At 37.7% G+C, this 27,225-nt stretch overlaps 2 protein-coding genes across 3 annotated transcripts; one reads left to right on the top strand and one right to left on the bottom strand.

Moving 5' to 3' along the window:
- Positions 1 to 187: 187 nt before the first annotated feature.
- On the bottom strand, positions 188 to 8,806 carry LOC115427146 (moesin-like). 2 transcript variants are annotated; one of them, XM_030145572.1, is made up of 15 exons: positions 8,662 to 8,806; positions 8,308 to 8,355; positions 8,004 to 8,087; positions 7,822 to 7,917; positions 6,635 to 6,757; positions 4,361 to 4,512; positions 4,174 to 4,257; positions 3,943 to 4,089; positions 3,707 to 3,803; positions 2,872 to 3,035; positions 2,601 to 2,731; positions 2,286 to 2,446; positions 1,828 to 1,920; positions 1,329 to 1,562; positions 188 to 757 (listed from the first exon to the last, which is right to left on the bottom strand). In XM_030145572.1, the coding sequence occupies exons 1-15, from the start codon at positions 8,668 to 8,670 to the stop codon at positions 593 to 595; spliced, it is 1,788 nt and encodes a 595-aa protein (XP_030001432.1). In that variant the 5' UTR covers positions 8,671 to 8,806; the 3' UTR covers positions 188 to 592. The 2 variants fall into 2 exon arrangements, with proteins under 2 accessions (XP_030001432.1, XP_030001433.1); XM_030145573.1 differs by lacking the exon at positions 8,308 to 8,355 and having other exon boundaries at positions 8,662 to 8,802.
- Positions 8,807 to 9,379: 573 nt separating this feature from the next.
- On the top strand, positions 9,380 to 19,856 carry zc4h2 (zinc finger, C4H2 domain containing). The gene is made up of 5 exons (XM_030145574.1): positions 9,380 to 9,545; positions 10,233 to 10,404; positions 10,549 to 10,721; positions 16,449 to 16,611; positions 19,131 to 19,856. Exons 1-5 carry the CDS (start codon positions 9,493 to 9,495, stop codon positions 19,242 to 19,244), a joined length of 675 nt encoding a protein of 224 aa, XP_030001434.1. The 5' UTR covers positions 9,380 to 9,492; the 3' UTR covers positions 19,245 to 19,856.
- The last annotated feature ends 7,369 nt before the right edge of the window (positions 19,857 to 27,225 follow it).

Here is a 27,225-nt window from a genome sequence, read left to right as displayed (position 1 = left end):
GCAAATACCAAGTATCAACTGTACACTGATAGGTGACCTTTACCCTGCAGCTCATGTCTTTTTATGTTGCCTAGTAATATGACACTGTAGACAAACTTAAGGTTAAAGTTCGGATGGAAACAAACCAACACACACAAAGCGTATCTGTATTTTGTTAAGGTGATAAAGAAAACGCAATAATAAAAGGTACTTCCTTTTGTCAAGATTTTATTGCTTTTATCCAGATTTTAACAGATATATTACTTCTTGCCATACTCGAACCCACACATGAAAAAGAAGCTTTTTAAAAATGACAGTAAATATTGGCTTTTTCTCACATGTAATGAAACCTTAACATTAAATGCCTACGTTGCTCATTGGAAATTAAAAATATACTTCTAAGGACTTTACTGGCTTGGTTTTCATAAAATCAGGGGCATTAAAAGTATCAAAGTAAATACTGTAATCAATACAATTTCCAACATTATATTCAACCTGTTAAGTTTAATGGTTCATTTAAAACTCTGCAGCTACTCTAATAAAATTTTACACTGCGTCAGATTTCATTACCTACAAGTTTCGGTTTACGTGGATCTAAAGCACCTCTACAGTCTCACATGGACTCAAATTCGTCGATGCGTTGTTTGGTGTTGCCCTGTCGAATCTGGCGCAGGGTCTTGTATTTGTCGCGGCCCGCCTTCACATTTTCGGCGTGGATCAAGTCATTGGGGGTCTTCTTGCTCTCGTCTACGGCTGCAGCCAGATCAGTGCTCAGGAACTGAGGGAGAAAAAAAATGAATGAAATCCTCTTTCCTGAAAACTCTTTAGGAGACAATTCAGAAGCTGTACCCCCATCCACCCCCCACCCCCCCCATGTCCCCCCAAATCCTCTTCCAATAGGACCCTATTGTCAGTGATAATTAAATCTATTTTGGTGTTAAATCTGGCATAAAATAGCATATCCTGTTTTGCCTGTGTGACTGTCAACAGCTTTTATCATATTTGTAAAAGGACTGAATGAGATTTGCACCTTGTGTGAAACCAATGGAGTGATAATAAACCTGGAACAATGTTTCATTATATTGGATGCACTTAGTTCTTGTTAAAACATTATGCTGCCATCGTTCGAGCAAGTAAAATTTTTAAACTTGTCAGCTGACAAACACACTAAAATGTACCAGCGCTTGAACGCTCATTTAAATAATGCCTATTTAAAATGCACTAGACAGAATTTACTATTTTTATATTGACTTTTAAAAGCTCCTGCCCAGCATCAGGAACTCATCATCGAGAACTAAAACTGACCTCTGATCTGAAAACAAGGAAGAGAAGAGCAGGTAAAGCCTCACCTTCAGGTTCTTCTGCAGTCTCTGGTTCTTCTGGGCCTCCGTCACCCTTTCCTCCTCGCTGCGGTCTCGTACCATTCCTGGTGAAGTCAGCTCGGCGCTCGCCTCCGCACTGCTCTCATCGGTCTCGTCATCCTCGTGCATGTGAGTGTGGACTGTATCTTGGATGTGGACACCCATGAGTTTAGCCTTTAGCTCCTCTTTGGTTCGTTCCAGATCGGCTTCTACCACCATCGCCTGTCAACAAAAGGAAATTGTAGAAGACCACTGTGGCTTGGCTTTAAAATGCAAAATGTAACTTGAAATACTTGAATACTTGATCCAAAATATGCAAAAAAATATTCCAATGCACTGCACCCATTCAGTTTGTATATTTATAATCTTGTGATGCATTTTTTCTTACTTCCATTTTACCTGAGCACACTTTGAGGCATACACTACTTCTTTGCTCATATCTGGTTCATCTTTCATCTCCCTCGTGGTTCTTTTCATTAATTCTCACCCTTTTCTGCCATCGTTTCGCCTCTTCATCCTTTTTCTTCTTAGCATCTTCCAGCTGAGAAATCTTAGAAGTAAGCTCTGCCAACTCAGTAGCCTACACACACATGCACACAAGTGGAAAAAGAGTTAAGAGTGCTCCTGATCTAAGGTCACTGTGCTCTGTCAGTGCTGTGTATGTGTGTGTGTGTTAGTGGCAGGAAGTGTATATGTGCTTGTGTGCACGTTTAAATGCAGTGTCACGGCTGTGGTTGTTTTGATTTTAAGTCAATGTTAACGATTCTTTCCTGTTAGAGGAAAAACAGATTATGCACAGGAATTGACGAATTATGTCAAAATCTTACCTTCTTGTTTTTAGCTTAAACGTGTTTAATAACAGGAGTAATATAAACAGATTGATGACTCAGCTGCAAAACTCATTCATTTCATTAAAAATGTTTTAAACTCAAAATGCACATGTACCAAATTCTCTTGGTTCTTTATCTGGGTTTCAGAATGTTGCAGCAGGGCTGCTTTAGCCTCCATTGCAACTTTGCGGTCCTTGTCCAGGCGCTCAGCTTCCTCCTGAGCAATTGTCCTCTCCTTTTCTAACTCAAGGGCTTTGCGAGTCTGCTCCTCCAGTTCTGAAACACACATTCACACACAGTCGTCCAACACACACATCCGACAGACATGTAACATGAGCTTTACAGGGGTCTTCAGATGTATTTCTATAAATCAAGACATTCTTTTTGATGTTCTTAAAGAGGAAAAAAATCATTCAAAAAGTTGTCAGACCATCTTGAGCTCGCTTTGTCTGCTCTTCAATCTGTCTCAGTCTCTCCATCAGCTCCATGGTCTCCCGAGCAATCTTCTCTGTTTCCTTCTCAGCATTTTCTCGCTTCTTTTTCTCACTCTCGAGCAGAGCCCTGACAGGAGAATTGAGCATAAATACAAATCAGAAAAAAATCCTGCCAGTTCTTCCTTAATGCAAAAAGAACACAGTGTAAACTGTAAAAAAAAAAAAAAAAAATACAACAAGAGTCCCCTTTTTTTCCTTCTTCCTTACCTCTCCATCTGCCTTTTGTTCTTTTCCTCTCTGGCTTGGGCCTTCATTTGCTGCACCTCAATAGTATCTGGTTTTCGTCGGCGCATGTACAGGTCGTGGTTCCCCATACACAGCGCTAGGATACGTTTGTTGATGCGAAGTCGGGGTACGTAGAAAACAAAGTCCTTTCAGAAATAGATGAAAAGTGAGCTGTTGTTGTCTGAGCTGATTCATATTTCATTACAAGGATGACTGATCTGTTCTACGGGTAAACCTGTCTTCAGATAATATAAATGCATAGTTCAGTTTTGCTGGAATCTCCATTTTTCCAGATGCCCTTTGTAACTTTGTGCCTGTAGTCTGAGGCACGTTGAACAATGACAGTTACTTAAAGTGCAGAATGCTCTCATTACTACTCACTATAAACTGATAATTTTCAATAGTATTTTTCTCAATCCCATTTGTAGACACAAAGAATACACAAATAGTCTCTCTGAAACAGTAATTATAAGCTCTTGAAAGCACTTGTGAAAACATTTTTTTTTACCATCCTGTCAATGTTAATATAATAATCACTGGGTATTCAACACTAAGCATTAGAGAAGGAGCAACTGTGTAATCCCATCCACAAACAGCCTTGAATTAAGTTAAGCTACAGCAAGATCACAGTTCTGCATACCACTACAATGCACAAAATGGCTTCTACTTGACTTTAGGTGTGCACTGAAAGAAAAAAATAATACGTCCACCTAGTCTCCCATCAATGTTTCCTGTCTGCAATAATGATTTAAAGTGATCATACTGTACAATTCTGCACTGTTACAAATAAATAACTTTTGAAGAGGGTTTGGAATACCGGAGACTTCTTGTCGATTGGTTTGATGACAAACTTCTTGTCATTGAAGGAGATATTTCTGATCTCACTCCAGGGGAAGCCAATCTTTGGGGTCATCCTGTGCAATGATAGCATATCAGTTGAGTACAGTAAGAGGGTTATTGCATCATGACAAAGTAGAAAGACAATACGGGCTGAAGTCTGAGTCAGCAGAACTTCTCACACATAGACACATATTTTCTTGAAATGTTTCCTACTTGTCCTTTTTGTCATAGATGTTGAGCCCCAGTGCGTCCACTCCCAACCACAACTCTGAGCCTTTCTTGTTCTTGATGCTAAAATAATTGACCCCATACATCTCCAGATCCTGGGCTATCTTCAGGTACTCCACCATGGCGTCCTCTCTGTGGTACATTTCAGAAACACTCAATACACATTTTTACCAAAAAAAAGTGTGTTTGACTGTCTGTGTGGTTGGACTGCGGTACCTCAGCATTCCCTTGTGCTCTTGATGCCACACCTGGATTCTTTCCTCCCACTGATTCTTATTCAGCTTGTGCTGCTCCAAAACCCTGTTTATTAAATCAATAATAAAAAAAAACCTCAGTACCAGCATTCAAATGGCTGAAAGGTGAGTTAAATCAAAGTTTGGTTGGAACTAACACCCAATGCTACCTTTGTGGCAGCAGTTTCTCTCTTGCAAGGTATCCTGGTATATGATAGTCCTTCCTGTAGTCTCCGTTTTTGACCTGAACTGCATAAGAAGCCAATAACACTGCAGTCTCAGGTGGACAGTATATGTCGTCATTTAGGATGCTTTCTTTTACCTAAAACAGAAAACAACACATAAATCACTAATGCAGTGTTTTTCAGCCTTGGGGTTGGGGTCGTGGGGTCGCCTGGAATTCAAATAGGGTCAACTGAAATTTCTAGTAATTGAATAAAAAAAACAACAACTTACTAATAAAAAATATATGGTGAGTTCACAGAGACAATCACATACATGAAAGACATGACAAACTCTGAAGCTGAAACTGAAGCACTGTGGTACCGTTTAACTTTCAAATGTTCATTATGGTCCGTTTAAGATGCTGCAGCTCTTTCATAATTCATAGTTTGAGTTATTGTTTGTTCAGTATTAATTGCCAGCCTTGTAAATCCAAGCTGGACTGACTGTACATATCCTGACCAAGGAAAATAAAATCCTCACTTTGTGCAGTAATCTACACCTGGCTTTTCTGCCTCCATCCATAATAATATACATTATATAGCCTAAATGTCATCTAAAATTAACATTTATTTGCAACATAGTATAGTAAACTATTACATGATCAAAAACAAATTAATTTTAGCAAAAAAAAAAAAAAAAAAAAGTCTCCATTTTGAATGTCTGGGGTCGCCAGAAATGTTTGGTGTTAAAATGGGGTCACAAGCCAAAAAACATTGGGAACCACTGCTCTAATGTAATCAGATTGCGTCGGAATAACGGTGTTACAGCAAAATAATAGTCTGTATTAGTATTAGGAGATGATGATTCATTGAGTGACACGTTGATGCAGTGGATAGCACTCATGCCTCACAGCAAGAAGGTTCAATTCCAACACCAGTCGATGGGGGTGTTACTGTCTTTCTGTGTGGAGTCTGTATGTTCTCCCCGTGTCTGCATGGGTTCTTTCTGGGTACTCCGGCTTCCTCCCACCATCCAAAGACATGCACCGATAGGTTAATTGGTTAATCTAAATTGCCCATAGGTGTGAATGTGAGTGATTATTTGTCTCTATATGTCAGCCCTGCGATGAACTGGTGACATGTCCAGGGTGTACCCCACCTTTGCCCATAAGTAGCTGGGATAGGCTCCAGCGAGGATATAGTGGGTTCAGAAAATGGATGGATATGAATGAATGATTCACTGGTGCTGATAGGGCCATTTCCAAAGTGTAAGTCCCAGCAGACCTTGGCTGTGATAATGACTCAACTGATGGGCCACGACCCAAGAGTAGGTTCGCTGACTTGTTCCAAGCAGGACATGAGATATGTGGTTAAAAAAATGCTTTATTGCCTTAAATGCTATCTGATATCAAGCTTTTCCTTTGATAGACATTCAATAGGATCAGCTGATGTTGTCATCTGCAAGCAAGATGAAGCACAAATATACCTCTGTGTGAGTTAAATACAGATTTCCAAATACTGACAAAGCACAGAGACTAAGAGACATGCGTGACACGTTCATATCAAAAATGAACTTTAGAATTTACAACCGAAACGCATCATAAATTAATTAGTGACAAGAATCTGTTTTGTAAGCCTTACTTGTTTTGTGTGCAAACATAGCGGTGCAGCTATAATGTGGGTCATTTGGTTTTGGAAATACAAATGACACTGAACAGGTTTTGGAGCCTATTTTTGAGCAACACATTTCCATGAATTTTGTAAGTGGGTCATGCTTTGATGAGCATAATGAAATGCGGGTCCCAACGCCAAGACCATTTGACAATCACGCCTCCAAACGATCATCACATCAGCCTTTTTAAAATCCGTTATCTGTTGATCTCCAGTGATATTAACATAACTCATAGCAACAGCATGTGTTTGGCATTTGTTTAGTGCACCTGCATCTTACATGCATGACTCTATTAAGAAGAAGTCCATAAAGGAGGAGTGTACAGGATCGGGACTGTGAGAGTCATTTAGAATCCAACATCCATCAGTAAGACAGGCTTACAGTGAGTTTTTTTCAATTGTGAGCTCTTGTTTATGATTGGACCACTCTTACATAAAACTGCATATTTATATTCTATTATTTATGACATTTTATGTGGTAACTAATTTTATATGATAATGAGAATAACCTCAAGGGTATAGATATGAAAAATGTGCTGCATTTGAACTCCGCAACCAGCAAATGTATAACTAGAACGACTCTGCAAAGCTCATCTAATCATCTCCCACCTGCAAAAAGAAAAGGCGCTGCGTTGCCTCCTGGATCAGTTCATCAGCAACATCTTCAGGATAAAACTTGGCTCTGAACTTAATCAGCAGAGGGTTGTCTCTTCTCACATCTTGAGCTGTCACCTGATGTTGAAGATAAATAAATAGGTGCTAATGAACCTTGATGGAGTGACGCTGTAAAATGAGTGAAGCATTATCCATGATGTTTGTTTAACCTTTAAAGACCCAAACAGCTACTGACAACCAAAACCATCTACTGATCTAAAATGTTTAATAACTTCTGAACCATTTATCCTATTGATACGTTGAAATAATGCAGGTAAAATACAGTTTGTCATCTTTTCATGGTCATCAGATATGACCCATTTGGATGTTCAGAGGCTCTGCAGTTACCGTGGAAACACCATCATCTTCTACAACATTGATTCACCAGTAAAACCCATGGAGTGGTTGGAAACACTGGGTTAATGTTCAGTCAATATAATATTTGCTGAAAATGTCCCTTTTTCTTCCGTTTTCTCTGTTTCTAATATAATAACCTCCAACTTTAACCTGATCTACATTATCAGTAAATTATATAAAGCAAAATTGCATTGCATTACATTTAGCAGACACTTTTATCCACAGCAATTTACAAAAGAGAGGATCAAATCAAGAATCAGTGCTAAAGTACAATAAGTAAAACATTATCAAGTGCAAGAAAAACTGGGTGAAATGCAATTGTAGCAACAGGAGGACTGAAAAATAGGGATTTGTTTAAGGAGAGATGTCAAGTCAAATCAGGGTCAATTTTATACATAAAGCACTTTTAAAACAACACAGTCGGCCAAGGTGCTGTACACAGACACAGATAAAAACAAATAAAAACACATAAAAGAATGAATAAAAACAAAAGTAACTGTACATTAAGACAATAAAAGCCAACCCCTCACACTGAGTTAGAAGCCAAAGAGGAAAAAATATATTTTAAGAGGAGATTTAAATGTAGAAATTGAGTCGGCTTGCCTGATATGCAAAGGTAGTTCATTCCACAGTTTGGGGAAAATACCTTATTTACACTGATAAATCACTTTAGAAAGGTTACATCGAGAGAAAATTCATTTGGGAACTGACATAAAAGTAGCACTGGGTCTTTATGGGTTAAATGGAGCTACAGCCAAAAGCTGACCCCAAAACTTCACCCTCACCCTTTTATTCAGCTTGAGCCATGTGGAGAAGCCTTTACTGTCCTGATACTGGAGGCCGAAGAACCAGGTTTCCCTCAGTCCGATTGTCTTCACTATCTAAACACAGGAAAGAGGCAGCACACGATGACAAATGGATCTGTTGGAGAAAAAAGTCTCGTTTGTTTTTTTTGTTGTTTGTGTACCTGGTCAAACAGCTGCTTGCCAGTTGTGCTGGGCAGAATGGCAAACTCCAGCTCAGCATCCATGGTTGTGACTCGCACATTTATCTGGCAGGGAATAAGACAAACACTTACACTAAGATACAGGAGACTGATGAATCATCTGTGTCGCTGGAGAAATATCAGGGAGCATGCAGGGCAACAAAAAGGAATGAGAAAAAAAAAAAAGAAGAAGAAGCAAAGCCAATGTTGAAATAACTTGGTTGTTGTTTTTTTTTCCTTTTCTGGTTCTGTGACAGTAAAATGTCCAAAAAAGAGTGTTTCTTACATTTTTCTGATCAACCAGGAGCATCCAATCGCAAGAGGTTGGAGGGGGCTATAATCAAAAAATGAAGCCCACAGTATATTTTAGATTTAACTGATAAACCCATATTGACCCACTGTCACCCACTGTGTTTTAACCTTGAATACTGATATCATACAATATACGCATGTGCAGTTGTTAGTAACACTATAACTATAATAGAAGATGGTTATGCAGAAAATATTGCCACAACTAGCCTACAATTTGACCAAACCTTGGGGGACTGCAGCCTATGAATTTAAGCTGAAATTCAAAATTTCCACAAAGATCTTATCAAGTTCAATCAGAATATTTAAAAAGATAAATTTTGTTACTTACAGTCGACATTTGTGGGCTGTGTTTTAAGTCTTTTGCCGAAAAACCTGTGCAGAAAGTTGTGGTGGTCGCAGTGGCCCTTTTCTCTGCGGAGTCATATGAAACTGCTTGCAATACCTCCAAGGATTATACTAAATGAGAATGGACCATTGTATTGTTCCCAAGTCTACTTCTGCTAGATAATCCAATGGCAACCCGAGGCCTGTGAGTTTTACAGAGGCAGCCTCCATGTAAAAACACGTTTTTTACGTTAAAAAGCGATGAGGTTTGTGTAATTCTTGGTTCAGACACTGTATTTGTATTCCAAACTCTGGTGTTGTGGGACATAAATCACTTACAGATGTGTTAACATGAGCATTGAAGGTGCCAGGACATTTTGTTAATCCTTCCAGTCATTATTTTAAGCATTACAACATGTTATCGCCTCATACTGTTTCATTCTTCAGTATTTAGAAGATGCTGGTGTTGTGGTTCGTTTGCTCACCTAAGTATCTGAAGCACAGGTGAGCACGTGACACTAATACATTCACTCGGATTTAATGTATTTTACTCTTATAACAGTGTTGAAAAGGTGTAACTAATAGTATACAGCGTTATTATTCCAGAATGGTGTGTTTTCCAGTCTACAGGAAGTAGACACTGTGTTTACGACAGGTTGTGTGTGTGTGGCCAAGGGCTTGCGGCTCTGTATACATCCGACGTAGACACTGCGGGCGCGAGTTCGTCTGCGCGTTCACGCCGGCTATTGTGTTTTTATCAACAAGGAGACCACCGTGGCCTTACGGGTACAACTCAGCCGACCAGCTGCTCGACAACATATTTTCCCCCAAAACCATGGCGGACGAACAAGAAATAATGTGCAAATTAGAAAACATCTTGGAAATACGGTATGACTTGAACAGGACGTGTGGGCGCCAGATGTTTGACACGTACTGAGTAGCGTTATTTTAGCTAACGTTAGCCGGCCAAGTCAAAGATCCTTGGCTTTGCTTTTGTTACTGAGCTAGCTAATGCTAGCCATTAGCATGTCTGGGTCTGTAACAGATGTCTGTCTCTGTACTTCAGCGTTGTGTTGCCTTGTGCAAAGTTGAAACGAAGCCATTACAGGCTAAATACGGCATACACACATACAAAGTTCAGTTAATATGTGCGAGTAAAATCTAAAAGGCAATGCGAAGATATTCCAGATGTGTATCAACTAAAAGCCAGATGTGCGCTGCTAATAATTTATCGTTTAAATTAGCAAGGAACCAGTCAATCATAAAAGTTACGAAACTTCAACAACAGAATGGTGTTTGTTTACCCTCACGTCTTTGAGAATGGATTAGAATAAGTTAATTAGCTAATTGTACAAATTGCATTAATTCATGTTTGGGAGCATTGATCATTACACTTACTCAAGTGTTGATGTAGAATGCTGTTGATTTACTGTACAGACTAAAAGCACTGCTTTCAAGCTAGGCATTTTTGCAATATTTTACAGTATTTATTTTTTGTTAAGTTTGAATGTGGTTTTGCTTCTCTGAGCCAAAAATCTTACAGATGTTTTTTTTTACAACTGCCACTGTCTGCAGGAATAAGACTATCCAGATGCAGAAGATCAAATCACGTCTGAAGATTGAATTTGAGGCTTTGGAGTCAGAAGAGAAGCATCTCAAAGAGTACAAACAAGAGATGGATCTCCTTCTACAGGAGAAAATGGCACATGTGGAGGAGCTGCGGCTTATCCACGCAGATATTAATGTGGTGAGTGTGAATCCCACTCCTCTGTACAGGAAATGGTAATGAAATCTTAGCTTGCTTCAACTACTGAATCGCCCTATTGAGGTTTTCAGGTTTGTACTGGCCATGTTGTGGGTGCTTTTCTCAAATACCTAATGTTTCTTTCAGATGGAGAGTACCATTAAGCAGTCGGAGAATGACTTGAACAAACTGCTAGAAACAACCCGTCGCCTACATGATGAGTACAAGCCTCTAAAGGAGCATGTAGATGCCCTCAGGATGACTTTAGGTCTACACAGACTCCCTAACCTCAACGAAGAAGAGGAGAAGCTATCCCTGGAGTCAGTATACATAGACACAGCTCATACACATTTATGCTTTCAACAAAAATGTAAACTAGCTTCATGACCACATTTCCTGATACCTTCTTCATGGTAATTTATTGGTGTTTTCACAGACTATTGATATATACTCCATACATACTGGTACATAGTAGAATGACATGCAGAAGTAACTATGCGTGGACTCTGTAGTTGGGATTCTCCAGGTTCTTAAAATGTCTAAAATCCAGGTATCTTAGTACTAGGGCTCGTAAACCAGGGTGTAACTATAAGGTTTCCCCGATTGCTTTGTATTATATCATGCTGGGTTACTAAATTTATAAACTCCCTGGGTCAATATGGCAAAGTAAATATTAGTTTTTAAAAAATCTATATTAACTTTAGGTAAAAAAAAAAAAAAAAAACATTATTGATCGCACGATAACAAAACTAAAAACAAATCCAACATTGAACTACTAATTGCAAAACATCATCTCAAAACAGAACTGCGATAAAATTTCTCTCAGTAATGAAGACATGGTGTAAATAATTTTCTCAATATGGATTGATTCAGAAGAGAAATGCAAGCGATTTCCTCCAAGTGCCACGTGTGGCTTGATTTTCCTTGTGTTGAGTAAATTTCCGAAGGCTGTTGAGCACAGAAGCAGGTAAATGTCTGCATTAAAGGTTTCATGTAGCAAAAACTATGGTAAGGGTTTGTCCTGCTGTTGTTTGTGTGTGTTAGTTTAACACAGACAGAAAAGAGATTTCATCTCCTAAATCTCTAGATTTTCTAGAGGTATAATAGTCCTTTAAAAGTTTTAAATGTCCTTTGTTGAAAGCTTTTGGTGTACAAGAAGCTGAAGGGGAAAGCTGGTTGAAGGGAGATGTGTCTGTGGATTTGTTATTCTTAGGGATGCACCGATACCAATATTGGGTATCAGTCCGATACTGAGTGTGTGTAGTAATACTCGTACTTGTAAAAGTGCTCCGATACAAACACACCAATACCACTTGACAGCAGCATGATGTTCACCTCATAGTGCATCAGGTAAGCAGCGAGTAATGTCTGCAGTGTGGAGATTTTTCAAAATAAACAACGGTGACAAAAGTAACAGTGACTGCAAGTTATGTGAAAGACACAGACGGATACAGATTACGGAAGGAGTGTATTGTCCGTCCTCTGCGTACATTCCACACGGAATTCTGTCTGTTTTGTGGGAGCTAGCGGATATGTACCCAAAGCCATATAAATATCATCATATTATCTTATATATACGGTTCTGTGCGTACCCAGACGGAGAAGCAGTACCACCAGGAACTGTGGAGGTAGCGGATCTTTTTAAAGAGCGACTGTGTGAGTTAGTGAAAAACTACTGACATATTTATGAGAACTACCCTCATCAATATCAATATCAGCAAACATAACAAACTGTATGTACTTGTGCTCAGTTTGGAAAAAAGTGTTATCTGTATATCCCTAGTTTTTCTCAACAAATCCTATCTAAACATGAATACCGACAATGACCTGATCTTATTAATGTTGTTTTCCGTGAATCTGTAATTTTATTTAGCCTAACTGATTTACAGCCCCAGTGTGGCATGAACAAAAAAACATCACTGAGCCTTTCTCTTGTATTGCTTTTTCATCCTTGTAAAATGAAGGATATCCTACCAAAAAAATGTATAATAGCAGGCATCCTTTCATGCAGTTGAGACAAGTTGTGGAAGAATTCCGTTGAAGGAATGTACAGACTAAAAGCACAGGTTACAAACTATGCATTATTTAAACTAGCTTTGCTGTTTGAATATATTTCACCAAACCATCTTCACCTCTGTGAACCTAAATTCTCATAGCCTTTGTTTTTTTGGGGCTGTCACTGGCCAGAAAATGATTAAGTCTTTGTTTTAGTTCTGGCCAACAGACTGCCACCTCCTGAGAGTGTAAAGAGTGACAAATGAATTAATTGCTGGTGTTAGTCCTTCCATTGGATTTATTCACATTAACAAACCCACACGCATATCCTTTAATTGTGCATAGGGGTTGCTGGGTTAAATATGTTTAATTTAAAAGGAAAAGGCCCAAATGCTGACTCAAAACACACGATTTAATGAAAAATCATTTCAAAAACAGTGCACTGTGTCATTCCACATGGATGCAGCATCCCACTGATTACCCCAGTCTAATGCGTCAGATATAGCAGTAGTTGTTGACATATCATTAAAACATCGGAAACAGCATGGGCACTCTTCTAAATAGAGGTTCGTGATCTTGATGAAATGATCTGGCTGTCATCGTGTCGTGGAATTCACAGTAACAGAAGGTGACGAGATGAGATTGAGATCCATGTGCATTTTGGAACATAAGGTTTATGGTCATAGAATACTGCAAGGTGACACATCAGTGTGTTTTTTTAATCCAATACACAAGCAGTATTTTGGCAGTGAAGACGGTGGTAGCTGGGAGTCCTTAGTCCTCAACTTCATCTCAGAACAGGGGTGTCAAATATTCGGTCTGTGGACCAAAACCAGCCTGCCAATGGTTCCAATCCAGACCGCAGTATGAATTTGCAAAGTGCAAAAAATGATACTGAAGATATTATCAGTCAAGGGTGTCCAAATCATTTTAGTTCAGGTTTCACATACAGATTAATATGATCTAAAGCAGTGGTTCCCAACCTTTTTTAGCTCGTGACCCCATTTTAACATCACAAATATCTGGCGACCCCAGACATTCCAAACGGAGATTTTTTTTTTTTTTGCTAAAATTAATTTGTTTTTGATCATGTAATAATTTGTTATACTATGTTGCAAATAAACATTAATTTTAGACAACATTTAGTCTATATAATGTATATTATTAAGGACAGAGGCAGAAAAGCCAGGTGTAGATTACTGCACAAAGTAAGAAGTTTATTTTCCTTGGTCAGGATATGTACAGTCAGTCCAGTTTGGATTTACAAGGCTGACAATTAATACTGAACAAACAAAAACTCAAACTATGAATTATGAAAGAGCTGCAGCATCTGAAACCGACCATAATGAACATTTGAAAGATAAACAGAACCACAGTGCTTCAGTTTCAGCTTCACAGTTGGTCATGTCTTTTATGGATTGGGATTGTCTCTGTCAACTCACCATATATCTTTTATTAGTAAGTTATTTTTATTTCATTTTTTTATCAATTACTAGAAATTTCAGGCGACTTCATTTGAATTCCAAGCGACCCCACGTGAGGTCCCGACCCCAAGGTTGAAAAACACTGGTCTAAAGTAAAATAATAACATAATAACCTATAAATAATGACAACTACAAATTTTCTTCACGGTTTAATTGGAAAAAAAGTAAAAGTACATAATACATACAAATTATCCTTTCACAATGAAATGTGAATAACCTAGAGTGTCTTAAGAATACAATGCTTAGAATTATTATTAAGTACAATTTTAACAATATTCTGCCTGTTATTAAATGTTTTGTGTATTTGTAGATCCACTGTGATCTGTAAGTTGTATTTTACATGTGTAAATGAGAAACTGAGACATACTACTTTTGTAATTGCACTTATTTTTGTTAAGACATTTCAGGTGGTTCATGTTATTCACATTTTCACAATGTAATTTTACTTTTTTTCCACACTAAAACAAAGTGAAACATTTTATAAAGTTATTATTTATAGTTTATTATGTTGTTATGTTACTGGTCCAGCCCACTTAAGATCATGTTGTGACCCCTGAACTAAAATGAGTTTGACACCCCTGTCTTAGAAGGTTAGAAAAGTTTTATAGTCAAGCAGGTGACGTGATGATTGAGGTCCAAAGTGTTTACAACTGTATCAGAGTAGAGTGTGACTGATGTTGGTTGGGCTGAGTCAGAAGTGAAACACAATCCCTTTTCTTTCAGCAGATTTCTGCCTTCAAAAGGCTGTAGTGCTACTCAACAAATCATACAGCGTTAATTATAAACAATAATGCATAAATAGCAACTATGACAGTTTTATTGACAGTTGGAGTGGGTGATGAAAAATAGCTCAGATTATTGCAGTGTAGGACTTTATTTGAGGATGAAGGGAAACTGGCGCATCCAGCTTTACTTGTGCATTAGAGAAGCCTTCGGATTAGATGATAACATTGCTTAGACGTCAAGGAGTAACTGTCACTCATTGTCCTTTGATCACTGTGGCATCGTATGGGTTTTCTCAGGAACTGGACTACATATTGTAAAACGAAAGAGGAGTCTGTCGTTAATTAAGAAAGATTTCCAAGAAAACTAACATGATGGAGAAGTGACCTTTAAATTAGACGTAGTGTGCCATAAATACATCTTACATTTCCTCATCTTAAAATATGGCTGTGGTGATTAGTGCTTGCTTCTCCAAATTCAGTTTCGGGCCAGGCTGCTCTTTTGTTTTTCCAGATTTTCTGGCACCAGTAACTGGCAAAGATAGTGGCAAGCACTAAAAGCTATTCCCGAACTTCTGAAGTCTGTCAAGGGAGTGGGCAGATCGATTGTCGGTCACCACAGAACGCATCAGGAGTGGAGAAAATGCAGTTCATTCTTAAGAAGGTCTGAGGTGATGCCAGAATACGGTAGTGGGGTTGATAGCAGAGCTGGTCTTTGAAGAATGTGAAGTTTTTCCAATAAATAGTCATATTTTTCCAAGGTGTTCTTAGGGGAGTTAAATGACTTTTCATTTAACATGTTGGATGGGTAAGACATTTTATGCACCTTTTAAATCCATCTTTTCAAAAACATACATCTCTTTCATAGATAGACCTTTAGTTGTGATGACGTAAGCTCTGCTGCTGTGCTCAGTGACAGTTTTGTTGGCAGGCTCATACCTCAGATGACATTTCTGGCCAGGTGGGATCCCTCCCCGTTTCCCTTCAAGATAGTGTTCTGCCTGAGACCTTTGTCAGGAAGTTGTAACTTGTTCCTGTGGTCGTTCAGTAGATATTCATGACAGAGCCTGCGGAGATGTTAAAGCTATCACATTGACATCATGCTGCCAGAAATGTAATTCTAGAATAATTTTACCTAATGTTAATAATGGCCACTGTAATTGTATGATAAGGTGCGATGACACTATCTTAGAGAAAATTAAATCACACCTCACAGGTCCGGGAGGTGTTGGGTACATTTTAAGATGCTCTGTGAAGGTGATGTATGAGCACAAAAACTCAGTAATAGAAGAGAAATCCAGCTGAAATATTAACTTGTATCAAAACAACTATGACATAGGCATACTTTTAACTGTGAAATATGCATGCATTACTGCAAAGATGAATGGTAATATGTGCCTGTAAATACATAATAAATAATATGTTAATATTTGATGTTTTAATGGATCATAGCTACAGGAAATACAACCCATAAAAGCAGTTCTGTGAATGTTCACACTCTACTCACCTTCCTATTTTAAGAGAAAGCAGATAGCATAACGAAATAAATCTTCTTATTTAATTTTTTTTTACTGGAAATGGGCCAATCCGGCGTAAAGCCCAAGGCTAAATTTCTTTCCCAGCCCGTCCCTGCCCACACACACATACAGATAGAGACAAACACTCAACAATGACTGTTCTCCTGCTCCAAGTTGAATATCAAAAGAATCCAAGAGCGAGTCTCCTTTGTGTTGGGTTTTGACACTCAAAAGTTCTGGATAGACACCCCAGATGGGATAATCTTTCCTGTGATCTGATTTATCAGCTTTCAATAAGCTGGGTTTGTGTCTTTCTTTGGTTTGAACAGTTACTTCGAGAAGCAAAAAGCAGAATGGCAGAAGGAGCCACATGAGCCCGCAATCCCAGAGTCCCTTGCTGCCGCTGCAGCAGCAGCACAGCAGCTTCAGGTCTCCAGGAAACAGGATGCCCGCCAAACGGCCACCTTCAGACAGCAACCCCCACCAATGAAGGTATATGCACTGCCTACATACCTATAAAATGCAAAACATAAATCACTGATGTGTCCTTTAGAGAAAAGTTAAAGTGGTTTGGTCAGACACCGTATGAAAAACCTGGACCAGCTAATTTGGTACTGATGTCTTTTTTTTTTATAGTTTTGATGAGGCTAAATCATGCCTATTAAAGGTTCCAAGCAAATACAATGCTCATGCATGATAGATAGCCACTGTTTCACAAAAAAGTCAAACTCATTTTAAGCCTAAAAGTACCCCATCTACTACCTCTCCAAAGTTACTCACAGCTTTGTAAAACCATGTAACTATGGTAACAGTCAGTTAAACCAAAGGTGTTCTGACCAAAGACAAAGATTCTAATGTCGGCCGTTTCATCACTGATCAAAGATAATGAATCATATTGATAAGACCTTCATCTGTTATAATGTGTATTACTGAGAGCCAGTGGCTTCAGGGTTTTGTGGTACATCATTATATCAGATTACATCAGTACATCAGAATATATTTCTTAGCCTTGAAGGAAGAGATTATTTTGGTGAGTTTGTTTTTTTCTTTGATTTTGATGGTTTAATAAAATAAATACAGTAGAAAAGTACTTGGAGAGCCCAGACCTCCGCAAAGGCAGATCAGTGCCCCCCCCCCGCCCCCCCCCCCCCCCCCCCGTCCAGATCACCACCAAAATTTAATCATTTGTTCTTTGTGCCAGTATCAACATTTCCTGAAATTTTCATCTAAATCCGTCCATAACTTTTTGAGTTCTCTTGCACACAGACAGACAGACAAACAAACCAACGCCAGCAAAAACATAACCTCCTTGGCAGAGGTAATAAATGTGTCTTTATGTTGAGTTACATGACCAACAATAGAGCTGCCATAAATGAGCCTCGCTTATCATAACACTCCAAACATTCGTTAGTCTCACAAAACAATCATGTTAGATCTTATCAGATAGTATCGAGATTGCTAGTCTTTGAAACAGATGTCAAAGATCATCACAGAGGTCGTCTGATGGATATGGAACCAACGGTTTCCTTTGAATAATTATTTATTCAGAGAACTGATCCACTTCTCCTATAATCCAGTCATACTGATCAGCCTCTGGTCTCCTTGTGAAGACCCCAAGGCAATGGCATGATTTTACTAGAACGTTGGAAAATTGGGTCTTCAGTGAGAAAACCTTTGGATAAACTCAAAAATAGGACCAATGGCCCTGTCACTCACCAGCATGTTCTATCAAGAAGAAGAACTTCAACTTGCGAGGTTGTCAGGGTCTGCCTCTTTGTTAGAGTCCTGTGGTCTTAATACAGGAGATCAATCTCCCAGTAGAAGTGGGTGGATCTTTCACTGGAGGAGAGCTCAACTAAATAAATCAAAGTACATGTATGACTTCCTACCAGTGCTCATTATTAGTATCTCTAACTATTGTCATGGTATAAGTCATCATGATACAGTCCATTATAAGTAAAGGCATATTTTTAATATTTCAAAAATTCATAATTTTTTTTTTTTTTTTAAATCACAATTTCTCAAATATGTGAACAAACTTTGTAGACATTATCCCAAGGAAGCTACATTAAAAAATTTGAAATGAATCTGACCAGTAGTTTCAGAGAAGAAGATTGTTGAAATGTAAACACTGGTGCCCTTGAGTTTGACCCTTTAAGGTCACTAAAAGTTAGAAGTCATGGACCCAAATGAAAGTCCATATATGACTCCTGCCAGTGCTAAACAGTAACTATATTGATATCTCTAACCATTTCTATTAAAATATGGACAACTATGAGTAAAGGCAAATTTTAAATGATTCAAAAATTTGTCAAAAATTTTAAAATCAAAGAATCTCAAAACTGTGAATAAACTTTGTAGACATTGTCCCAAGGAAGCTACATATAAAATTTTAAATGAATCTAACCATGAGTTTCGTCAGATAATACATTTGAAGAAATTGCTAACAGAGACGAAGCCTTCACAACAGCTCATGGAGATGAATGTGATATTATATGAGATGAAAACAGCACCAACTGATAAAAAGGAGGAAAACAGTTTGTGGATAGTTTTTGATCTAATAACAATGCAGATTTAGAGATAATCTTTTAAGTTGCTGCTGATACAAAGCAATAAGGAATTATTTTCTCAAAGGTAACTATCCAGAGTTTGACTGAAGATTTGTAAGTGTTGAAGTTAAAATGTATTGTAATTGTTAAAATTACACTGTTATTTTGCATTTGTCCTGGAATGACAAAATGATCTATGTTAAAATTGTTCCTGAAAGCCAAACCTTCTGATGTAGTAAACTGAGCTGACAGGTCTGACGTGATGGCAGAGTCAGCAGTGTTTCTTAGTTTGAAAAAAGTTTTAATTTATCCAGCATTCAAGCAAAGTGAGTCCTGTGATAATTGAGAGATAAACAGACTGGTGTGATATTTAGACATTCAACTGAACTCGTTATTAGTTCAAAGGTAAAAGACAGAGTGGCGTGTACAAAGTGATCATTCTGACTTGTCGTTTCTCTGCAGGCCTGCCTGTCATGCCACCAGCAGATTCATCGTAACGCTCCCATCTGCCCGTTATGCAAGGCCAAGAGCCGCTCCCGCAACCCAAAGAAGCCCAAGAGGAAGCCAGACGAGTAGGTCCGACTCCACCCTCAGCTTCAGTACGGTGTAAAGGGAACTGGTCCTACATACTGATCTCAAATCAGCCGTGTACATTTCCATTTGTGGCTGAAATAACAGATCTGTGATTCAGGACAATTTCAAGTGGGGTCCCCACTTTAACAAGTCGTATTAGTCCCCTGTTCTTAACCTCTCGACTTCTGGTCAAGGACCTGTAACGTCATTCTGTTGTTTGTTTTTTTCAATCAGTGCTTTGGATGTGTTTCTATGTATCTGTATGGCTTCCATAGTAGGTTTACAATTCCCTAACCATGTAACTGCAATAATGCAAAAGAAATTCGATTATATGTCCAAATAATTTAGCCCATGTTACTATTGTTTATTGCCTTAGATATTGTATTATATTTCTTTTTCATTGCATGTGTGCTTCCATGGCTGTTTATTGTGTACTTTTTGTGCCGATATTAAAACTAGTTTCAATGGTGAAGTAACTTAAAGACATTAAATGTTTACAGTGTTTAAGTGGTCATAAAGTGGAGACACAAGGCCTGACTCATTTGCTCTGAATAGTTGTGTGATAAACTTTAATATAGTGAAAATGAAATAAATGGCTGTTTTGTACTAACCATGTTTTATTGTTCTTCTTTAATGTTTAACACAAAGGCCATATTTAGTTTTATAATCCTCGTAATGAGATAAGACAGAGGGGGGTAAATGAGGACATGAGACCTGACATATAGACACATCAGTGTTTATTGGTGAATGGGAGTGTATCAAAATAAAGAGGAAGGAATATGTTCAACTCCACCACAATATTGTTCCTTTCACTGTATTAATACTGTGCCTGTCATGTCTGCAACTATCTGTCTGAAAAAGGACAGCGAGGTCTTGCTAAATGAGTTCCTGTAGCGTTTTTGTCAGGGTAACCCCTCATTTCATCTGTTGCCAGGGCAACTCCACGTTCCTTAGTTGTTGCTAAGGCAACCCCAGGTTGCTGTGACCCACACATCTTCACTAAATAGTTCCTCCTAAATCCTGTGAGGTGCATCGAAGAACTCTGGAAGATTTTACTCTCACTCCCCCACTGTGTACACTCCTACAAGAGAAAGTCCAGTTCAGTGTCTGTGAATATGATATTTCTCAATGACAAACAGAAGTAAAAGCGGCCTGAAGTGGATCCGAGCCCGTCTTTCCTGTCTTTTACTTCAGTTTGTGTTTTGTCTGCCCTTCACTGTTGGGAATTGCAGTTGTGTCTTCTTCCTGCTGATAAAGTATTTCAAGGCCATTGATGGGTGTTTCTGCTCACACACACTGCAAACAGCGGGATCACGAGGCTCCACCTCTGAAACCCATCACAGTCACAGAAACACAATCACAGCGAGCGGAAAAACAAGCCCTTCCATGGACTGAGTGCCACATGATGAATGTCATAAAAGTGGCCAACTATCCCATCTCGTCTTGTGTGTCACGCAGATGTTGAACCGAGATAAGACTGGACATCAGACCCTTGGAACACGAGGGATAGTTCATTTACATTCCTATCTCCACGTATCTGAACCCATGATCCCACCCCCAGTTGAAAACTTATTCTCTGGTGTCAGTCACCCCTCTACTCATCTCTCTATTTAACCCTTTCATGCATGAATTATGAGAACCTAAGTCAAGATTTTTTTTTTCTGGAGTGTTTTTATACCTCCTTTGGCATAAAAAAAAAAAAATGCGATTGATTTTTTTTTTTTTTTTCATGGAGTTACAAAAATTTCCATGCATTTAATTTTTTAAGTAAACAAATATGTATTTAAAACCCAATATCAGAAAGTAAAATGAAAACAATGAAATAAAAACATTTTTAAGGCTGCTAATTTGATGTTTTCTCACATTTTACCATACTCTAATGCTAGTTATTACCTCATATAATATGCAAAAAACAACTCTTTTTGTCTAACAAATAACAACTGATTTACACTTAAACATGTTACTGCAGATCAGGTTTATCAAGAACAGCAAAGTTATAGTAATGGTATGAATTGCAGTGTATTATGGGATGTTGCATAAGTGTCTAGTGTGTTGGCTCATATGGAACTAAAACAACAAAACCTATGAACATACAAGAGAACATCTATAGAATAACTGTCCACTGTAGTGACCACAATGCATGAAAGGGTTAAACCTCCTTCTCTTATTCTTATGAGACATGGATTGTAAGTGTTTTGTCTATTTTGTAGAAACCACAGCATCTAGTGTAGTTAACCCATAAAGACCCAGTGCTACATCTGGCACTTCCAAATTTTTTTCTCTTTATTTGCCTTTTCTTAAGTGACTTATCACCATTTATATTAATATTGTCCTCTGCATTTTGCGGTTTTTCACTGAAAATTGGGCATTTTCCTATATTTAATTGACTGATCATGTAGATTTTCACAAAAGATCAGATTAAAGATGAAGGTTATTTTTATCAGAAACTGAGAAAACTGAAGAAAAAGAGAATTTTTCAGAGAAGATATCATTGCCTGAACATAAACCCAGTGTGTCCAACCACTGTCATTGATCCAGCTCCATGGGTTTTACTGGTGAATCAATGTTAAAGAAGATGATGGTGTTTATCACCATTTATTACAATATGATCCTCTATATTTTGCATTTTTCATTGTAAATCATGCATTTTCCTATATTTAATTTCCTATGTTCAATTTAGACCTTCATGAAAACTGAGTTAACTCAAAGGTTCTTCTATCAAAACAGAGAAAACTGAAAAAAAAGTGACTTTTTCAGTCAAATCTATCATTAACTGAACATAAACCAAGTGTCTCCATCCACTGTTATTGATCCAGCACAATGGATTTTACTTTTTTTTTTTTTTTTTTTTTTTTTTTTAAATTTTATTTACTCACAGTTTTTTTTTGTTTTGTTTTGTTTTTTGTTTTTTCATACTTTATTTACAAAATACCGTATACACATAGACCAGAACATGGCATGGAGAAAAAAAAACCAAAACATAATGCTCGAGGTGAGGCAGGAAGAAATTGAATACAATTACATAAATAGGTAAGTAAATTAAATAAATTAAAAGTAAAGGAATAAACAAGAAGAGAAAAAAATAAATAAATACTCCATGGGTTTTACTGGTGAATCAATGTTGTAGAAGATGACAGTGTTTCCATGGTAACTACGGAGCGTCTGAACGTCCAAATGGGTCATATCTGATGACCATGAAAAGATGACAAACTGCATTTTACACCAGTTCTTTACATGTATTTATAGAATTAGTGGATCAACAGGTATTAAACATTTTAGATCAGTAGATACTTTTAGATCTTTATGGGTTAAATTATATAATATTAAAGTTATGTTTATAAATCGAAGCTCAATTATTCTATAAATACCGGCGTAAAATGAGGAAACGATAGTTGCATGTGTAAGAATAACATATAAAAGCGCAAAAACTTTTTTTTTTTTTTTTTTTACAGAAACAAACGTAAACAGGGGTGCGCGGCTGTCCTCCTCCTTCTTTTAATGCTAAACAGACCTGCATTTCCTGCTGTTGATGCGCTGCCGCCATCTGGTGGTAGAAGGAGGTAGAGCATGTCAGAGCACAGGCATGTGCAGTTACAGACCTACAGTGAGATATACAGGGTGTCCATAAAGTGTCTTCACATTTAACACATTTATTACAGAAGCAAATGAAGAGTCAAATCTGTGAAAATTATTACAAAATCTAACGTAGATACTGAAGTTTTTTGTTTGTTTTTTTCCCTCATTTAATCCACCTCTGTATGGACACCATTACACTGGTCTACAAGGAAAATGCTTCCAGAATAAAAGTAATGAAATTTTACCACATGAGAGTCACTGATAAAGAAAAATCAAGTCAAAAACGCTGGTTGGCTAAATTTTCCAAGATACAGCCTTGCGTCAAAATGTGAAATTCAAGAATTAACCAGAGAATGGGTTTGACTCAAAAGGAATATTTGTCTCAGAGCTACAAGATCTACCTCAAAACACTGTCTGCACATTAGAATACATTCACTTTATGGGTTCTATTTAGTGGAAGATTTATAAAACTATTATATAAATGTACATAAACCAATATATACAGGGTGGGAAGCAAAATTTACAATGAACATTTAGTTGTTTTTTCTCAGCAGGCACTACGTCAGTTGTTTTGAAACCAAACATATATTGATGTCATAATCATACCTAACACTATTATCCATACCTTTTCAGAAGCTTTTGCCCATTTGAGTAATCAGGAAACCAAACGTCAAAGAGTGTGTGATTTGCTGAATGCATTCATCACACCAAAGGAGATTTCAAAAATAGTTGGAGTGTCCATAAAGACTGTTTATAATGTAAAGAAGAGAATGACAGTGAGCAAAACTATTACGAGAAAGTCTGGAAGTGGAGGAAGCAACAAAAAACGTACCAAAGCTTTCATAAAAGCTCTCAAATCCAAAATCCTAAAGGATCCAACCAAATCCAAGAGAAAAATGGCAATTGAACTTGAGGTAGACAACAAGACCGTTAGAAATGCAGTAAAATATGATTTGAAGTTAAAATCTTACACAAGAACACCAAAACACTTGTTGACAACAGCAACAAATCCAACTTTAGCAATTTTTGGGAATCATGTTTATGGCCGCCTTCTAGCCCAGATCTAAACCCTCTGGATTCTGCTATTTGGGGCGTTTTAGAACATGCTACCAATAGAACATCACACAGCAATTTCAACTTTCTTAAAGATACTATTAAAGAAGAATGGGAGAAGTTGTCACCCGAATATTTGAGGAACACTTGCGCAAGTTTCAGGAAGCGTTTGAAGGCAGTTATTGAGAAAGAAGGAGGACACATAGAATAAAAACATTTTCTATTATGTACATTTTCTTGTGGCAAATAAATTCTCATGACTTTCAATAAACTAATTGGTCATACACTGTCTTTCAATCCCTGCCTCAAAATATTGTAAATTTTGCTTCCCCACCCTGTATGTGTCATAACACTTAATCAAATACCTTGAAAACATCAGCAAACCGGCACTTCTGTCATTTATTTTCCAATTAATCTTATTAAAATACATAACATTTAGCACATTTAATCTCTGAAGCAAATCATTTCTAAAAAATTGTAGACCAGTGTTATTTGCATGAAGCACATCCAGACGGTACTGGATTTGTTATTTTCTTTGCTGTATCATAGACTCATCAATGGTGTCAACTGCATCAGTGACCTTTTCCTTTAGGTCGTTGATGTCCTGTATCTTTAACATAACCCCATAGAAAATAAACCCAGGGCAGTGATATGTGATGAACGAGGTGTCCAGGGAATTGAACCATCCCTTCCAATCCACTGGTCTGGAAATGTTTGATTTAGGAACCCACCAACATGCAGAATCCAATGTGGTGGTGCACCATCTACCTGGAAAATGATGGCTGGTTGAAGGTCATCCAACTGTGGTGACACATAAGACATTTCGTGAAAAAAGGTAAACGACACGCATATCCAAAAATAGGAGGCGTGCAGGATCTCAAAAAAATTAACCATGAAAAAATAAGCTGAGTGAGCTCCCAAAACATTTATTCAGTCTGATGAAGGGCAAGGTTATTATCGTTAACGAAAACTAACGAAATAACCAAAACTAGAATTGTAAAAACATTTTCGTTAACTGAGATAAATACAAACTATAATCAAAAGAAAAAAACGATAACTAACTGAAACTGTATTGTGTGCTTACAAAACTAAAACTTATCAAAATTATGGATAAAATTCCCTTTGTTTTCATCTTTGCCAAAGTCGGATTGATATGAAATCGATTTATTTCCCTCAAGCAATTTTAGCTGACAGCACCATATGATATTTAATGGTCCGTCACTTCTCATCACTTGTCGTTTAGAGTCATCTTCTCGTCCCCACTCTACCTGGAAACATGGAGACTAAAGTTGGGAGAAAGCAGCAAAGTCCTGTATGGGATTTATTTGAATTCGACGGCAAAGAAGATAAAAGATATAAAAAAAAAAAAAAAAAAACTAAACTAAAACTAAACATTCAGAAAATAACGAAAACTAATAAAAACTAGCAATTCTGCTCTAAAAACTAATTAAAACTAACTGAATAAGAGAAAAAAAGTCAAAACTAAATAAAACTAAACTATAATGAAAAATCCAAAACTATTATAACCTTGATGAAGGGCCTCGGCCTGAAACGTCACGTAGCTGAATAAATGCTTTGGGAGCTCACAGGTTGTGCGGACCTTCCTTTATTTTTTCATGACACATCAGACATTTCTCAACATGCGCTTTTGTCTGTTCTTTTGTTCTCATAAAACGTCATCAGTCGCAGCCCTGGTACTGTTCCAATTGCAAGTTCGCATAAACCAAGAACGCATTGGAATACTTGGATGTTGCTCTTGTCAGATAGCTTAAACCAGTGTTTCTCAAAAAGTGGGGTGGGCCCCCCCGGGGGGGCGTGAAGGCTTGCCAGGGGGGGCATGGGATCATTCCTAGGTGTTTATTTTTTCTTCAGGTTCAAACATGTAGCAGGTGGAACTAATGTTTTAGCGCTGGAGCACCCTGGACTCATTTTAGGGACGTACAACAAACAAATCTACTGCCATGGTGATCTGTCACTAAACTAAACAAAGAGTTTAGGTTTGGAGAGTGGACAAGGATTGGATTAGAAAAGAAAAATGTGCAATGTTTCTGTTTTTGCACAGTTTGTACAGTTTGCACTTTGATGTTCTCAGATGTGCAACGTAAACGGGCTCATTGCAGCCACTGATGTTGTTAAAATGTTCATCTTTGTTACCAAAATGTGTTTGTTGTTCTAAAAAAAGCACCTTATTGTCATAGTTGTAAGATAAGTACACATTTCCTATTTTTATTTTGAAAAATAATGTCTCAGGGAGCAGTCTTGTTGAGTTCATTTGTATCGTTCAATCAAAAATCTACGTTATTTTTAATTTGCACAACAAATTATTCAAGGAAAAGCAAAAAGTATTCTTACGATATTGATGTTTCTTTCAATACAAGTAATAATTGCACTACAGGTGCAATGTTGTTGGGGTTGAGGGGGGCTTGGAGATTTTTCGTGCTCCAAAGGGGGGCCCGACAGAAAAAGATTGAGAACCACTGGCTTAAACCAAGGATGCACTGGTTGGTGACTCGTGTAGACTTGGCTGGGAAATAATTCCCAAGATGCAGTTTGTGCCGGCTTGACCGGGACCCAGGCGGCTGTGCCCGGCTGAACTGACGACATGTATTACAGTTTTGAAAAATATACAAAATACATATATGACGTGTAAATACTGGAACAAATGTATTGAAATCAAATCGAGTGACAGTGGGTGATTTGAGGGAAATACGTTATGGAGCAGAGGATGGAAACACAGCAGAGACAGAGGAAAGTACACAAGTACGCAGCCGTTCAATTACAGATGGACTTGTGCTCTTAGGAAGTACGTTGTCTGGGACCATTCTTACCAAGACCGTACTCATTGAGTTCGCAAAATTGTACTCTGCGTTCTTGGTATTGAGAAACGGCTATATTCAGTCAAAAAGTCAAAGGTCAACATTTGCACTAATTGATCTGTCGTTGAAGAAAAATGAATGATTCGGTTGAACATGATCCCACAAAAACCACTGAGTACATAGAACAAATCTGATAAACATATTGCATCAATTACTTTTGTAATGCATTTTTTGAAATAGTAAAGAGACTTTACGGACACCCTGTACTCTCTGTACTTTCCAGTACTGTGCAAAAGTCCAAGGTCAACATTAGGTTTAAATATAGTTATAATGACCACATATATGTATGGGATCCAGCACACTTCTAATTTTGGATGTGCGTGTCGTTCACCTTTTTTCATCACATATATGTATTTCTCAGTTTTTGTTGTGGGATGCAATCTGACATATGTTAAGTATATTCAGCAATAAGAACAAAAGTTTCAGGGAAAAAAACAGCTTCTATAAACCAAAGTATTTGTATTTAGTGTGACCTTCCT

The sequence above is a fragment of the Sphaeramia orbicularis genome, chromosome 10 (genome assembly GCF_902148855.1).
Source record: "Sphaeramia orbicularis chromosome 10, fSphaOr1.1, whole genome shotgun sequence".
In the NCBI taxonomy this organism is placed as follows: Eukaryota; Metazoa; Chordata; class Actinopteri; order Kurtiformes; family Apogonidae; genus Sphaeramia; species Sphaeramia orbicularis.
This window is presented reverse-complemented; position numbering and strand designations above follow the sequence as displayed.